This window comes from Squalius cephalus (genome assembly GCF_949319135.1).
Source record: "Squalius cephalus genome assembly, chromosome: 3".
In the NCBI taxonomy this organism is placed as follows: Eukaryota; Metazoa; Chordata; class Actinopteri; order Cypriniformes; family Leuciscidae; genus Squalius; species Squalius cephalus.
Genome location: NC_137124.1, coordinates 49800521 through 49817767, shown reverse-complemented (window position 1 = coordinate 49817767; position 17247 = coordinate 49800521). Strand labels below are relative to the sequence as shown.

General features: G+C 36.7%; 1 protein-coding gene and 1 long non-coding RNA gene across 2 annotated transcripts in view; one reads left to right on the top strand and one right to left on the bottom strand.

The window, feature by feature from the left end:
- The window catches only part of LOC307155611 (phospholipid-transporting ATPase ABCA1), a 208836-nt gene that overhangs the window by 53214 nt on the left and 138375 nt on the right, over positions 1-17247 (top strand). The window contains exons 9-10 of the mRNA XM_079866407.1: positions 2700-2839; positions 4922-5038. Coding sequence (XP_079722533.1) covers positions 2700-2839; positions 4922-5038 — 257 coding nt within the window. The remainder of the gene's footprint in view (positions 1-2699; positions 2840-4921; positions 5039-17247) is intronic.
- On the bottom strand, positions 15279-16726 carry LOC307155616. Its single transcript, XR_013820535.1, has 4 exons — positions 16539-16726; positions 16227-16284; positions 15853-15971; positions 15279-15514 (listed from the first exon to the last, which is right to left on the bottom strand). It is a non-coding gene; the product is annotated as an uncharacterized lncRNA (long non-coding RNA).

Genomic DNA, 17247 nt, shown 5'->3' with positions numbered 1-17247 from the left:
ACCACAGTGACAAATAAGACAATAATAGGCTAGCCTACCAAATAGTATACAAGCCCAGATCGATATAATAAATCTGTTTTAGTAAATACATATTTATTTATTTTCACATTTCAGCACTACACGGTTTTAATTCTATTGTAGCCAACGCACAAAACCCAATGGCCTGATGTCACAGTAACAGATAGTCGAATTGTAGCCTACGGTCGACACTTATAGAAAACATGAATCTTTAAAACTATAACATAGGGATTTACAGAACCAACAGGCCCTCATTTTATTAACAAAGAAACGTGAGTTTGCATTAAACATTTTATTTGCACTGTAGCCTACCAAATAACGCACGCATTGGACAACATCTCGTTAAAAAAAATGACAACAAAAAACGGTCGTGCTTTAAAAATTAAAATCAGCTGCTTTTACATTCTTACAGTGAATTACCATCCTTTGCGTAAAATCCCGAGTTTGTAAAACATCTCCTTGAAGTAGGCCTGCGTTCGTTTTTAAACAATAACTTCATCCATTCTGTTTCTTAAGTACAATAAAACATTAGCCAATAGATCTTAACTAAAATTACCATGGTAAACCGACAACATATAGCCTACGATTAAAGTTAGCATTTAATATTTCTTTAATACAGCCAAATCATTCATAAAATCGTACTGAAAGGAATGCGCATGCTCAGACCTGAATAGTCTACACCAATAAGATTGCGGTATTATAAACCAATTAAATTGGGTGTGGGCGGAGTTACACGTGTCGCCCCGCCTAAAAGTGTCGCCCCTCCCCATCGTCCAGACTGCACTCTGGGGTACTACGCCAACGGTCCGTGGGCGTCACTAGTCTGAGGCTAAGACTACAACTGCCCCAAAAAACACGTTTTTCGTAATGCATTACCCCCCCCCCCCCCCCCAACTCTCATTAGTGATTTTTATAGATTAACAATCACATTTTACAACTGCAAAATACTCTTATCAAATGAAAAATGTTATGCAAAAAAAATAAAATAAAAATAAGCCATTGTACAGTATTACTCAACTATGAACTATTTCTTTAAAATCAAATTCAACTGCATTCAACACATCCATGCTAAGCCATTTTGCAACTCCTAACTAGGTTATTAGTGTTAGCTCTAAATAATTTATGAACTGAGACCAGGTCTTAACACTTACGAGCATTTATGCATAACACTCATTCTTAATTGTGAGAATAAGAGTATAGTTACTTTTATTTTGGCATATTTTATGTGAAAATTGTGCTCTTGTTGTTTTTATCAATCCTTTCCCTGATCATTACATCACTGCAGATTTTCAGCACTAGCAAAAAAAAAGGAGAATTTTACACTGAAATGTCCTACCTGGAATGAGGTCTCACCGAAGGGCTGCACATTCGCTCAATCAAATTAAAGCAATGATTTTGTGGCACAGCTAGAGCACAGAGTGGTTATTGCTTTTCTATTGGGAAAACATGCAAGAGTGTATCTGACTGGGCAGAAATGCCTTTATATGCCTGTTCTGCTTTCTCTATACATGAAGGCACTGAAGTGCAGAGGTTTGAGGGTTAAATCTGAGTCTAATCTTGATTTTCAGTATGAATCTGTGCCAGAATTTTAAGATGAAATCTAAATTGTTTGTAGGTGAAATTGTTGCTGGTTGTCGGTGAGCATTTGAGGTAGTGAACAATGAGCTTATGAAGAACTGATGAATATATATATATATATATATATATATATTAGGGAAAGTCAAAAGATTAATCGTGATTAATCGCATCCAAAATAAAAGTTTGTGTTCACATAATATATGTGTGTGTACTGTGTATAATTATTTTGTATATATAAATACACACACATGCATGTATATATTTAAGAAATATTTGCATACATATACTGTATATATTTATATATAATTTATATTATATATAAATATTTTTTTTTTATATATAAATTACACATTTTTCTTAAATATATACAAGCATGTGTGTGTATTTATATATACACATTTAATTATACACAGTACACACACATATATTATTTAAACACAAACTTTTATTTTGGATGCGATTAATCGCGATTTTGACAGCCTATAGTATATATATATATACATACATACATACATACATACATATATATATATATTTTTATTTTATATTTTTTATTTTTATTTATTTTTATATAAAATTTATTTTAATTTTAGTTATTGTGTTTTTGTTTATATAGTTTTTATAAATTTTAGTTTTAGTTATTTTAGTACTTCAAGTTAAGTTACATGAAAATGAGAAATGCTGCCTTGGCAACCAGCTAAACGTTTTTTTTATATTTTATTTTATTTCAGTTAAAGTTTATTTAATTTCAACTAATAAAAGTACTTTTTATGGTTATTCTCTTATCATTTTCCCATGCATCCATGACAAATTTAAAATGTTGAATGCATCGTAAAACTAATCCATATGAATCAAGCTATTCAATCCAAGTCTCCTAAAGAGACACAGTCACTTAATACAATGCTCAGATTTTATTATTCCATTATGATCACACTGATCAACAAACATACAGAGAGCTCATCAAATATGATAAATAGAAACTGTACTTGCTTGATGCTCGAGAACATTATTGGAGTCAAAGCTTGAGTCTGAGCTTGTGTGCATCTGAATCTGCTTCTTCAGTAATGTTTTTTTAATGTATATCCACTCTTCTTTCTTTGCAGGTGAGTTCTGTAAAAACTTGACGGACACACTGGAGAGCTCGTTCAGCCTGCGTCTGTTCTGGAGAACCTTCAGGCCCTTTCTGCAAGGAAAAATCCTCTACACGCCCGACACAAATGTTACTCGGAGCATCGTTACAGAGGTATGCACACAAACAAAAACATACTATAGCAAAGTTCGTTGTTATGGGAAGAAGGAGGCGGGAACCGGTAAACCTTAAAGGGTAACTCTCGCCAAAATGCAATCTAAGGTTTTTTGATAATCTACCCGAGGCAAACTTCCGTTTAAAAAGCATAATTAGAATGGAAACGCCACTTTTAAGTTTGACCGTATTTTCGTTTTTCGGTCAAATTGCCTTTTGAATGGGAGTGCTTGGGGCACTTCTATGATAGCATCAAAATCGCTATTTTTAAAACACTAAGAAGGCTCGACACAACATGAAACTTTGCTGGAAGTATCACCGGGGCTCTACACATGAACTCGAGCTTTGAGAACATTGTTTGTGTACACAGAGTTTACTAAAAATAAAGATTTTGAACAACTCACTGTAGCTGTGTCCGCCGGCATTTTGACTGTCAAAAATAGTCAATCTATGTATAGATCAGTGGCTACAGTGCTCTGCCACCTCACAGCCTGTGACGTAGACACGATGAAGATTTTAAACCCGGAAGACGAAAATAGCGGAAAAAAATAACATTTAACCATTTTCCCCCAACTATTAAATCTAACAGATGCTAACATTGTCTTCAATGGTGTTCAACACACATACCTCTGTTAAAATCTCAGAAAATTTGGTTTAGGGTTTCATGAGCCTTTAAGGGGTGGCTTTAATAATGTAAAATAAACAAACAACAAAACAAAAGTAAAGGCAGCAGGCCCTCACGGACGACTGCTGCCACATATAATAAAACAGAAACATAACAAAAATAGTCCAGGCCTGTCCTCTCTCGTCCTTCACTGTCATCGCTCCTCCTTTTATGCTTCCGCTCCTCCGTGAGAGATACGAGACCGGTGCCTCGCGCAGGTGTCAATCATCGTTAATCATGCCACCGGCCTCACGCAGTTCTCTCACAGCCCTCGGCCTCGTCCTGCTCGCCACACATACGCACAGAAGAGAAGTGGAAAGTTAATGCACTGCATCTTTTAAAAACATGGCCATGGTTTAGCCTGAATAAAGAGAACATAGACTCATATTGCGTGAGATGTAAATTGGTGTAACGAGGATGAATGTGCACTTAACAAGCTCAGAATCGCAAATGTGTTTATGCTTGTCTGTGCGCTTTGACACTCCAGAAGAGAAAAGAGAAATCCACAGAGAAATGAATCAGTGATTGTACAGATTTTTCTCTGTATTAATCTGTTTCCTGTTCATGGGATATTGAAAGAACATCCATTGGATTATGTATGCTTGAAACGGAGGACCTAAGTTATCATAGGGCCCGGGTCATGTTTTAGCACGCAATGGTGCTGTACAGGGATGAGCTGCTGCTGGATTCATGAAAGTGTAACTTCGCCGATTTTCATGCTGCTTTGTTACGATGTCAGTAGTATACGTTACAATGTTTACTCATTCTATGTGTTACCTGGATTGAGAAATTCACTTTAAATTCAATTTATTTGTCAGCAAGGGCTTTCGTGAAAACTACAGATTATACTTCTGCATTTTTGTAACCCTGCCCACGGACAGTCAGATCGACAGAGGGTTCTTACAGATCCGCCGGCAAGGAGGGGCCAAATTTGAATGTTGTGTTTACAAGCATTAACTGAAAGATCTGCATAGTGCCACTTTAAGAAATGTTTTTGGGTATACAAATTATTTTTAACATTATTATTCCTAAGATAGAAATTAGTTTATAGCTGTTAAGGAGAACTTTTTAAGAATGTTTCATGAATCTGGCCCATGGAAGGAGACCTTTAAAGAGAACTACACACCTGAAGAGACTATAACCCTGTGATGATGTAATCTAGTGTTTTTTTAGTTTTTTTTTTATGCATGACTGGATACTGATTCAAGAGATATTAAAATAGCACCTGTATTTTGCCATGAGCAATGCTAAAATATATACAGTGGTATAACGGTATATAATGGTGTATATAACATATTTGACATAACATACCATTCAATGCAGTAATTGGCCAACCAAATCCAAGTATTTCAATGAGATGAAGTGCCTACACTAAGTGTACTGAACAGTGTTCCACAATGCAATCTGTTTGTCACCAGGCCAACCGCACCTTTGACGCTGTGGCTAAAGCTGGCGAACTGGCAGAGGCATGGCTGCAGAATAAAGATTTGATCTGGAATTTTTTCAACAGCAGCACACAGATCAACACGCTACGGGTGAGATCATTTCTCTTTTGGGCCTTTTTATTCACAGTCTGAACTGTAAAGAGGGCAAATGCATCAGGCAGAAGAGCAATTTGCAAAATGATGCAATTTGCCTGTGTCACCTGTTTGAGCACTGTGGCTCAAAGGGATAGTTCACCTAAAAATGATTTAGTAAATGATAACAGAATTTTCATTTTTGGGCGAACTATCCCTTTAACGTTGTAATGAGGTTAGTTGTTATGGGAAGGAGGTGGGAACTGGCGAAAATTTAAAGACAAACCAAAAATAAAACAAACACAAAACAGTCCAGGCCTGGTCCTCTCTCTTCCTTCACTGTCGTCGCTCCTCCTTTTATGCTTCGTAGCTCCTCCATGAGAGAAATACGAGACCGGTGCGTCGCGGAGGTGGCGCTCATCAGTAATCACGCCCTCTCATGGCCCTCGACCCCGTGAACAAACGTGATGTTAACTTTTTTTATGAAATGTTAGACAGCTACAGAAGATATATATATATATATATATATATATATGAATTAATTTTATTTATCTAACAAGGAAGCCAGGTCTGGATGGGACTTGATTTTGTCCATCAGGAAATTATTGGATCGTAAAAAAATGGGCATTGTGGACAAACTAAATAGAGGCAGATCTAAGTGAATACAGAAACATTTTTGAAGTTATGCTCTGTATGTTTCCAATAAAAACATCTTGTTACCATAAATTATGAATTACATCAAACACAAATTAAAGTCCCCCTGTAGTCAATCATTTTATTCCTTTAAACTCTTCTTTGATCACCAAAATGACATATTTAAACGTTTGTTTTCCTGTGACAAAATATCATGCCTTAAGCTACTTCATATTCTACACTCTACACATAATGGTAATTAATATGATTAGCTCGACTACGTTATCAAACAGCTAATAATGTTCCCGTACGCCATCTCAGAGTCAGACAGCTGCCTTCTAAAAATTCAGCATCCTTAGACGCTTTGAACAACTCAGAACGTCAGTGGAGAAAGGCATATATTTCATCATAACATCGTGATATATATCATATACACAATTCATCCGCTATATAAGTGTAAACAATTTTTCATATCAACAGAAAACAATATACTTGGATAACCTGACTTCACTTCAGATTCCACTGCTTCACAGCAGTGAATGATATGTTAAAGACTGCCCGCATGTTGACGGGATTGGTCAACACCGGCGATTTCAAACTGCATTTTTGAGAGAGACTGTCTTTTTTTTTACTGCAGTTTTAAGGAGAAAATACTCAGCAATTGTGTTGACTTATGAATTTGCACATGGTTTGCCTTAAAGCATATTTAAAACACCACATAGACATATAAACAAAAATAAAAACTTGATTTTCACCACAGGGGCTCTTTAACATGAGTCAACATGAATTAAGTTTTATAACACAGGCTAATAAAGCACAATTATCACTTATTATTCCCATGAGAATTTTTTTCTTCTGATTTTTTGCAGGCCAAAATGGCTGAATTGTTTTTTTTTGTTGTTGTTGTTGTTTTTAATTATGACTATTGCTCTTGGCCAGGCTGGTTTCAAATGTTTCTAACGTGTATAGTGTGATCTGGATCTGTGTTGTATTTTCTTTGAAACATTTTTATTTAGAAATTGCTAGTACATTTCACAAATATTTGAACATTAAATTAAATGTGAAATTTTGAAGTAGAAGACAGAAAAAGTATTTTCTTCTAAAACATTCTCCATAACCTTTGTTTTATTTACAACTTCGAAAAGTAATGTTTTATAGTGGATGTGGGTTCTGTGGGCTAAGTAGAAAACGTGCATACAATGCCAAAAGAGCAAATGTGTTTTCAGTGACCTGGATTCTGGAGAAAGTAGTGAGTGTCAGGATCTCAATGTATCTGGAATTGTAATCTAATCTTACTAGTTCACACAGATCTATCACTATTTTCTCCCCCGGTCCACAGGGTAATTCTCTTGAGATCAGTGGTGCTGCCCTTGTCTCACTGCAGCATGAACGCGCCTGCACACAAAATTTAATGTCCTGTGAAATAACGGCCACCAAGCTCTTTCATGACACCTGCGTAAGCCTTGATGTCTATAGTGAATTTTGTCAAGGACTACCCCAGCTAAATATGTTCTAAGAACTTTTTGCTAACGTTCCCATTAAGTTAAGAAAATTTTATTTCTGAATGTTCCCTGAACGTTCAGAACGGCCAGTATTTTTAATGTTTTAATTTTTTTTTTTAAATGTTCTTGGTTATGCAGATGTTAAGGAAACATTACATTTTATCATTCTGCAAACATTATGGGAACGTTCCTTTCAACTGTTCTCTGTAATATTAGCATTAAAAAAAAAAAAAAAAAAGTGTAAATAATGTTTTTGTGCTAAAGTAATTAAAGACCAGATAACTTTGAACACATTCAATTAACGTTACGGCAAACGTGTTTGTTTATAACTTTAAGAGAACCTTGCCAGAACGTTAGCCAAAGTTCTGACAATGTTCCCGACCTTGAATATGTACTCGCTGTATATTCTGGCCACCCATTTCTGATGAATCTGAATCCTGGCTGCAGCGTGGCATCTAATTGACTGTTCACCCTGGTGAGCTTCATTTTCGGAGGACTTATTGACCACAGAAGCAGCCTGTGTAGTTATCTCACCGTGGCTTGCAGTGCTTTCCGCTGTGATCTGGGCCCCATGAGAGTTCCTCAGCTATAGCCAGTCTCTTCTCAGGATCAAGCTCTGCATTGCAACTGAACTGCATGAACTTGATCAGGAGCGTGTTATCAAGGTCTTTATTATTCAGGAGGTCTTTTTCTCTTTCAGGAAAGACAATAACTTTATCCTTGTAAAATAGGGATGGGCATTGACACAAATTTCACGATTCGATTTGATATCGATTCACAAGCTTGCGATTAGTTTCCGATACAGTTTTATTCAATATTGATTAATTGGGGCCAATCAGGTACAGCAGTACATGGTGAATTCCCTCAAGGAAACAATATCTATAACAATAAATAACTAATGCTGTAAACTATACAGCAAGCTGTGTTTGTACATTACTACAATATTAAAGGTTAAAATTTACTGATTTGTTGGCTACTTACTTTTAGATTACACCTAAGGGAATTTTTATAACAATAAAGTTATAATACATTTTGAATTACTTTCCATGGTTAAAACACTGAGCGATTACATTGTGACATGATATCGATTTCGGTAAGTTCTGCTGCATTTTTCAACATATCTTCATGTTTATTTTGTGCTGTAATAGTTGTAAAATGGAAGAGATGGGATTCTTGGGATTTAAGAATCAATATTGATTCTTCAAAATTAGAACATTATTCAGAATATTTTCTTTTTTTATTTGTAAAATAAAAATGAGTATGTAATAGTAATAAAAATAATAATAATATTATGTAATGATATTAAATGGGTGGGTCAGGTTTTCCTTTTTTTTTTTTTTTTGTCCTTAAAGGAGAACTCCGGTCAATTTTAACATTGAGCTAATTTTTTTGTACATTTGGAGTGCTGTCAATACAGAGAACAACGAGAAAAATCGGTGTTGCCTACACCGAGTTATTCTATTTTTAAAATTTGCACCCTGTTGACTTCAATGGGGCAAGTACTAAACCTGCTTCAGGGTTTAATACCTATGATCACGCGCGTGAACTCGGCAATCGACTACTTTGGACTTCAACCGAAAAACAGGATGTAAACAAAGGTATTTGCGCTGGCTTAAATAACATCATTTTTATACATATCTTTCACATCTACTGCAGTCAGACTCACTCGTGTTCACTCTGAAGGAATCACTCACATTTTCTGTGCACTTGTAGTTGTAATGACACATCAAGGATGTTAAGAGGCTAAAAGCAGGTTTAGTACTTGCCCCATTGAAGTCAACAGGGTGCAAATTTTAAAAATAGAATAACTCGGTGTAGGCAACACCGATTTTTGTCGTTGTTCTCTGTATTGACAGCACTCCAAATGTACAAAAAAATGAGCTCAATGTTAAAATTGACCGGAGTTCTCCTTTAACTGATCACATGCCTGCTCTGTTGTTTTTCTTTGACAATTTTCTGGACTGGTGATAATTCAAAATGGGAAACATTAGAAGTGATCATTAAGTGGTCAGCTTGTTACTTCATCAAGAGGAATCTGATGAAACCCACTTGATTGTGTAAGGAGCTAAATACACAAGCGCTGGAGAGTTTAACGATTAAATCCTCTGCAGTGGGAAGAATGAATTTCACCCTCTTTGCTGCCTAAATTGACACGGATGGGGGCATCTCTGCGGGACTTGATTACCAACACCATGGCTGCACACCACCATGACTTGTTACTTCATCAAGGGGGTATTCTTGCTCCATACCGTTTAGTTCAGCTTTCACTTTGGGTAGCAGAAAGAGGGCTACTTGATGTGCTGCATGTGTGGCATAGAGCTCGCCTCCTCTTTTAACTGTTATCATCTCTCCACCCTGCTGATACGCATCGTTTAATTCATTTCAACTAGTGCCATCTCTGTAGCTGCTGCCTGACTCAGAAGGCTCCGTTCCCTGAAAGTACATTCTTGTGTTGTAATTCTCTAAAGCTGTCTCTGTCTCAAGTCCATCTACAGTCTGAGACCAAGACCATATTTTCATGCACTCTGGAGCATTTGAATATGACAGTGAGACACAAATATGTTTTGTGGTATATATCGACTCATATGATCTGCTCAGTATGGAAGCTTGTTTCCACCACAGAATAAAACATTTTGAAAGGTAATTGCGACTTTTTATCTCACAATTATGACTTTACATCTCACAATTATGACTTTATTTCTCAGAACGGTGAGATATAAAGTTGCAATTGCATGTTATAAAGTCAGAATTGCGAGATATAAACACAATTTAGAGAAATAAACTCGCAATTCTGCCTTTTTTTTTTAAAAGACATCTTTTCTCAGAATTGTGAGATATAAACTCACAATTGTGAGTTATAAAGTCCAATTCTAAGGTAAAAAAGATTGACTTTTCTCCTCAGAATTGTGAGTTTAGATCTCACAATTCTGACTTGATAACACGCAATTGCGACTTTTTATCATGCAATTCTAACTATATATCTCCCAATTGCTTGTTATAAAGTCATAATCTATATCCAGCAATTCTGACTTTATAACTTGCAATCGTGACTTTATATCACGCAATTGTGAGAAAAAAAGTCAGAATTGTGAGATAAAAAGTAACACCGTCTCTTGGCCTGGACTCGGACTCGAATGAGCTGATCTCACCTACAACAACAGTACTTTCACAACCTCAGGCCTCTGAATATGAAGCCTCAGCTGGAGCTGTTCTTTCTTTGGTGACGTCTGTTTGAATGTCTCCTCACTTGTCACACATGCTTCAGCTCCTGTATCACTCTGAAAGTGGTGTCTGACCTATTTTCAATTGTGCAGTCAGTCCAGTGCACTTGCCTTGTTTCCTTGTTAACTGCACATAAGAACTTGTCCTGTGATTTCTCCCACTTTCAGTGCTGTCAGTGTCCTCTTTTATCACATTTATATTGCTGGTTTCTAGTGATTCTTGAGTTTGCATTGCTGACTGCATTGCCCCTTCTTATGTGTGCATGTCTTTTGGGAGTTCTATTCGTGACTTGCTGGATGAGCTCACTTGGCATTTCCAGAGTTTACAAACTAGCATGCATTTCTTATTTCCTCTAAATGTGTCTCAGGCAATATTAAGCCCTCATTTGAAAGTCTTGTGGCTCTTATTCTGACCTCTAAATGGTGGTGAATGTCCTTGCCTGTCTTGCCACCAAGTTCACAATTTGCAGTTCACCAAAAGAGGAAACATACATCTCATTTATCTGGTTGGGCTTGATATGAAGTACTTGCTCAAACTTTGCCAATATGAGACCATATTTATCCTTATCCTTACCATTCTGGACACTCTGAAGGGTCTTCGAAAGTAAATCACACCTGTCGATAAATCATCTATATCTTGTGACTTCTAACAAATACATGCTTATAACATTTAGCAAAAAAATAAAATGGCTGCACCTTGATTTTTCTCTTTCTCAGCTTTATGTCGTTTGATTATTAATGATGACATCATAGACAGCGAGAGATCTAATAAGCTTAATTTACACTAATGCACAGATCTCTTTTGAAATAAGATGTGGTTTGTCCTGCTGTTTAATCCCTTAAAGGGATACTTCACCTCTGGGAAGATGAATGTGTATTTAAAATAGGTCATTTAAGTAGAAGAAATGTGAAGAAATTTTTGAATTTGGAGCTTTCTAGACTGAGAAAAGCCAGAAAATGTATTTTTGGCTTATGTGGATGAAAGACAACAACTCCCAGAATGCACTTGCTTCGCTGCCTTAGGAGGCCACGCCTACCGGTAAGAGTACGTAGGCTAGCAACAACAATATCTAGCCTACGTGATGAGTTTGCGAGGGATTAGAGATCGTCCAAAATGTCTGGGATTCGGCTTTTGCGTTCTACAGTCGCCATTCATTCATGTTTACAGTGGCGAGCAGGACGAGGCTGACGGCCGCGGGAGAAAAGCGCGAGGCCGGTGCAATGATTTCTGAGACGCGCCGGGTCTCGCATCTCTCACGGAGGAGCGGGAATTTTTCTTAACAATGGTAAAACGCACATCAACCGATCACTTGTTTAGCGTTCATGTAAACACTACATTCAAATTCACCAATCGGAATGAATTCAGTTAGATTGAAAGGTGTGCATGTAACGTTAAACAATGAATGGCGACCGCAGAAAGCAAAAGCTGAATCCCGTACATTTTGAACGATCTCGCCCGCCGGACAAGTCCGGGGAAAGGAGGATGGTTACTTACTCAGCTTTCTCCTACTATTCAGCTTTCTCCACAGAACAAGAGCCTGCTAGCTTAGCTTCCAAAGAAAGACGGCTGACACTGTGTACATTCTGTGAGTGAGATCCCACCCACCCTGTATGGGCGGGCTGAAAACATGCGGAACAACGCCATCTACTGGCTGTAGTCTTTAGCCTCTGTCCAGAAAATCCTCCGATGACGCAAAATGACGATATTTGCGTCATCGGAGGATTTTTTCCAGACAAAAAATACATAAATCTCTTGTCTAAGGGGGATATGAGGATGGAAAGCATGGTAATTCGAAAATACTACAGGTTTTCTACTAATACAAAGCTTAATGCTAAATCCTGAAGTAACCCTTTAAGACAGCACAGACTGCGTTTACATTAATTTAGCGTAAAACTATTTTGAGATGCAAATAGGCTACATCATGCGAGTCCAGCACGGCCGCATGCACGAGCACTCAAAGCGTGTGTCAGTATTTGAAATTGAAAGCAGCCTTCTGTCAGTGAGTTTCATATTTTTAATACAAATAAGCCAACAGCATTCCAAACGACATAAATTATGCCTTCGTAGAGCATTTGTAAGGAAAATACCGGCGGGTGAGACTGTGCACTGCAAGCGTAACATTGAGCAACACGCGCGAATGTCATTGTAATTCGCTTCAACCTTTCCGAACTTCATGAAAGATTATTTTGCTGAATGTTCGAGTGGTGTGTGTGTGTGTGAGGAATTGGAAGCAAGCAGAATAGGGTGTTTCTAAAACATACACGCGCATCTGTGGTTAAAAACTAAGCCCAGAATCGTTGGAGAGAGAATCTTTTCTCCCACTCCTATTGAATAGTATGACAGACCAACACAATATTAGATTGATTAAACATAAAATGTTATTTCCTGTAGGCTAGGGCTATATGCGTAGCATGCCAAGTTGATGCTTCCTCTGCAGACTACTTTACAACACGCTCTCGCATGTCACATGACCAGAGTGTAATTGCAGCCAAATCTTGTTTTATCATACCGCGATATTATTGCAAATGCAATTAAGCATTCAGCCCTAGTTAATATGAAGTATTTTATCAGGAAGTGCTTTATTAGTGAGTTGACAGATACAGAGGACTTATCTTCTATTTTGAATGTAGTTCAGTGTCCATTATTGTTATGGATGACTCACCTCAGCTGAGAAAATGAAAGAGTCACACACACCCCTCACGAATGAAGACAGAGACGAAAGCTCTTAAACCTTCCATCTCGCTTGCAATGTGTGTGTGTGTGTGTGTGTGTGTGCGAGAGAGAGAGAGAGAGAGAGAGAGAGAGAGAGAGAGAGAGAGAGAGAGAGAGAGAGAGAGAGAGAGAGAGAGAGAGAGAGAGAGAGAGAGAGAGAGAGAGAGAGAGAGAGAGTTTATTGCCCCTCCTCTGTGATAGGGTGCATAAAAGGAGAAGGTAATTATGGATAAGTGCAGGATCATTTTCACCAGCAGAAGGAAAGGGATTAACCAGCGGCACACCTTCAGACAAACCCACTATCACTCCATTTCCCCCATTCCCGCATTGCATCAGTGTCACTTTGAATGAGGTTATTGAGTAAAGGAGGATGAGAAGATGATTGTGGATTGAGGAATGGTGAACTTTGTTTTTACTCTCTCATAACCTTGTGCAGGACCTTTACACAGATGCACAGGCCATTATACCTGTCCAATATATTGCAAGATACCTATGCAGGCAGCATAGATTCGCTCACAACTAGGGTTGTGTGACATTAACAAAAAAATAAAAAGTTGCATCTGAAGTTACATTTAGTGCATTTAATCTGACTCTATAATGCAGATCTGAGGTGACATGAATGCATTTGCACTGCAGTTACAATTGCATAATGCTATGAAATTGTTTTTAATTGATGTTGAAATATGAATAAAAAATATGAATAAAATAAATTATACTTTAAGTATGAAACTAAAGCAGCCAATAGGTGGTAGCAAGTCAATCTCATAATGACTGAGTGATTGAATCCATTCAACCGATTCAAGAAAGTGATCATCTTTAATGAATGGGTCATTGTATTATTTACTCAACCGATTTGTTCAAAAATGCACATTTATTCCGTAATGAAACACTCTGCTGTGTGTTGCTCTAAGATGTGCATTAGTTCTGCAATGGTTTTGTTTGGAACTATTTCCATTGGCGAAATAGAGCAAAAACAGTCAACACTTTGTTCACTAAATTAACTTCTAGTTTTTGAAATGTTGTATAAAATCAGTATCACATTTGCAATTGTGGTGATATTTGATAAAACATGGCACTCGTTCTTGTGTGATATTCCATAACTATATCATATGATATAAATAAAACATACATTAGCTCATACAGGGACTTTTTTTTTGCCCCCATATGTTGAATTCTAACATTTCACTGCATCTAAAAGCACTTATACACTGTAAAAAATAATTCCGTAAAAAAACGGATAATGTACTGGCAGAAAATTACCAGGACATTTTCCGGTAAATTACGGACAGTTCCTTCACCTCTAAAACGGAAAATTCTGTATATTAACAGTACATTTTCTGTACTATTAACGGATAATCCTTATACAGACATTTCCATATTTATAGAAATTGTATACCATATATTTTGGTGGCAAATAATTCAAGAACGATATACAAATTGAACATGGTTTTTCATACATTCTTAAATACATTCAATGGGTATATATATATGAAACCATGTACAAAGCACCATTAAAAAGTGCTTGTATTGTGGAATAAGTTTTAGACATTACACAAAGAGACAGAATTAAAAAAAGAAAACATGAGAAGGTACTTGCACAATATTGGTGTTGCAAAATTCTTTGAAAAAAAACTTCATAAACTGTGAAAGTCAGGATTCAAAACATTTTCAAATACAATACAGAAAGAAACAAACAAAAACAAATGCAATACGAATACAGGTCTGCTGCTTTTATCATTAAAAATAGCTTTAGACAGTCAATAGTAGAGTGAAATGTTAGTGTTGATGCCATTTTTCTGTAAGAGAACACCATATTCCTTAAAGGGTTAGTTCACCCCAAAATTTTAATTGTCATTAATTACTCACACTCATGTTTTTCCATACCCCACAAGACTTCCATTCGTCTTCAGAACAAAAATTAAGATATTTTTGAGGAAATCTGAGAGATTTCTGTCCCTCCATTGACATCTTACGCAACTACCAATTTCAAGGTTCAGAAATGTATACAGACATAAATGTAATCCATGTGACTCCTGTGGTTTAACCTCAAATTTATGAAGTAATTTCTACCTTTCTGGAGCTTGAAAGTGGTAGTTGCGTAAGCTGTCAACAGAGGAAGAGAAAGCTCTCAGATTTCATTAAAAAGATCTTCATTTTTGTTCTGAAGATGAACTAAAGTCTTTCAGGTTTGGAACATCAGGAGGGCGAGTAATTAATGACATTATTTTCATTTTGGAGTGAACGACTTGCGTGAAAAACTTTCCTTCTTCGGTATGTTCAGTTAAAGGTCCATTAAGAGATTTGACAAAAGCTTAAATTTTACATGGGTTTTCAGTGGTTCATACAGGAACTTCAGCAGTCTTGGAGGAATGTGTAGACGTTTGGTTTCTTTCATCTCAGCCTTTTCGACCTTCGTTCAGGATTTCTGCACAGGAAAGTTGGATATGAAGAAAAAAATATATGTTTGTAGCTACACAAGAAATTAAATAAAGGAAATTGAACTACAAAGTATCATACAGACCAGGTTGAGGTTGAAAAACAATCGTACAGTATTGTACGTTCGTTAAATTATCAACTGCTATCCCTAATTCTTTCAAATTCAAACACTGTATAAAATGCTAAGACTTCTGTTTCCAGTGGACTCCAATTGCATGTCATGTCTTCTCTGCTCAACTATACCTTATAATATGTTTCATTATTTTCAATTATAAAAACAGTAACACAACAACATGCTCTATAATAAGTTTTCATTAAAAATGTTACCATTATGAACTCCAGGATAAGTGCCATTTTCTTTGGGTATTTTTCTCACTGCCTCAATGGGGTAGGAGATGTGGTCAATAATAACTTCTTGAATGACAGCAATCCTGAATGCCCATCACCTTAAACAAATAAGATATTACAAAATGAAAAACATTACACGATCACTTCAGAAAGCCGCTCCAAAAATAGTGGTTTACATCTTTTCTATACAATGTTCTTGTACTGACCATACAAGCATAAAATCTTTGAAGGGGGTATTCAGCTACAACTTTTTCTATAAACATTTTTCCTCAGACTTTAAATTTAAACGTGTTTTGCCAATATTGAATATTCATAATGATTAAAAATATATACTAATAAAACTAAATACAAACCCATAAGGAGCATGCAGGGTGGTGCTTGGGATGCACAGTAACTTACATCAGCAAAATCCTGTCAATAGATAACAACAGAAACACTATGAAACAAACCAAAGAGGAGGGAGCTGGTAAAGAATGACTAGCACTAACGTTAACGTTACAGGCAGAAGTATAACAGCAGTCATGTTAAATGTAAATTAATCTTTCGAGGTCATTATTTGGGGTTTAAAGTCAAATAATATGTGTAGTGTGTGTATAATGTCTGTGTGTTGTCTAAAACAAAGACAAGACAATAAAAAGTCTAACGTAAACATAACATGAACGTACCTCATTTGGCAGAAAATGTTCCTTGATCCAGCTGTAACGTTACTGCATCTTCACACACAGTCTCTTCACGTTATATCTTCATGCCTTTTAAATCAAGCAAGTCTTAAATGGCCTTTCCTTTTCTTGACGATTCATCTGGTAGCTTTTGTTTGAAGCCATTAAACTGCTCCAAAAACACGAGTAACGTTAACATTAACGTTACTGCACTTTATACTGGTTAACGGGTGCGCTCGGCACAAAATAAACCGCATCACCGACAAAATAAAAGCCAATAAACCAGTTACAACGAGGACACTATAACACTAACGTTACAATCAGGGGAACTTCCATGAGTGTGAAATAAATCTTTCAATGTGTGACGACGATATGCATAAAACGATAAACGCGATGGCTCCGACATTGCCTAACAAGCCGGGTGCCAACTAAATAACGTTACGTAAACAGCTTATTTGACATTTAGCCAAATATAATTTCTGTTTTTTACCACAGAAGTGTCAGAATGGCTTCCACACATCCGAAATCTGACTAAAAAGCAACTTTGGCCGCGTCATCTGTGTGTGTGTAATGGCGCTTGCGTCTCAAACTTTTCGCGCCGACCAGATTCTAGTTCCCACAATGCAACGCGTAATTCAAAATACGGGTAAAAGTCCTGTAAAAGACAAATACGGAAAATTCCTTCAAATGAATATGGTACATTGTACCGTATTTT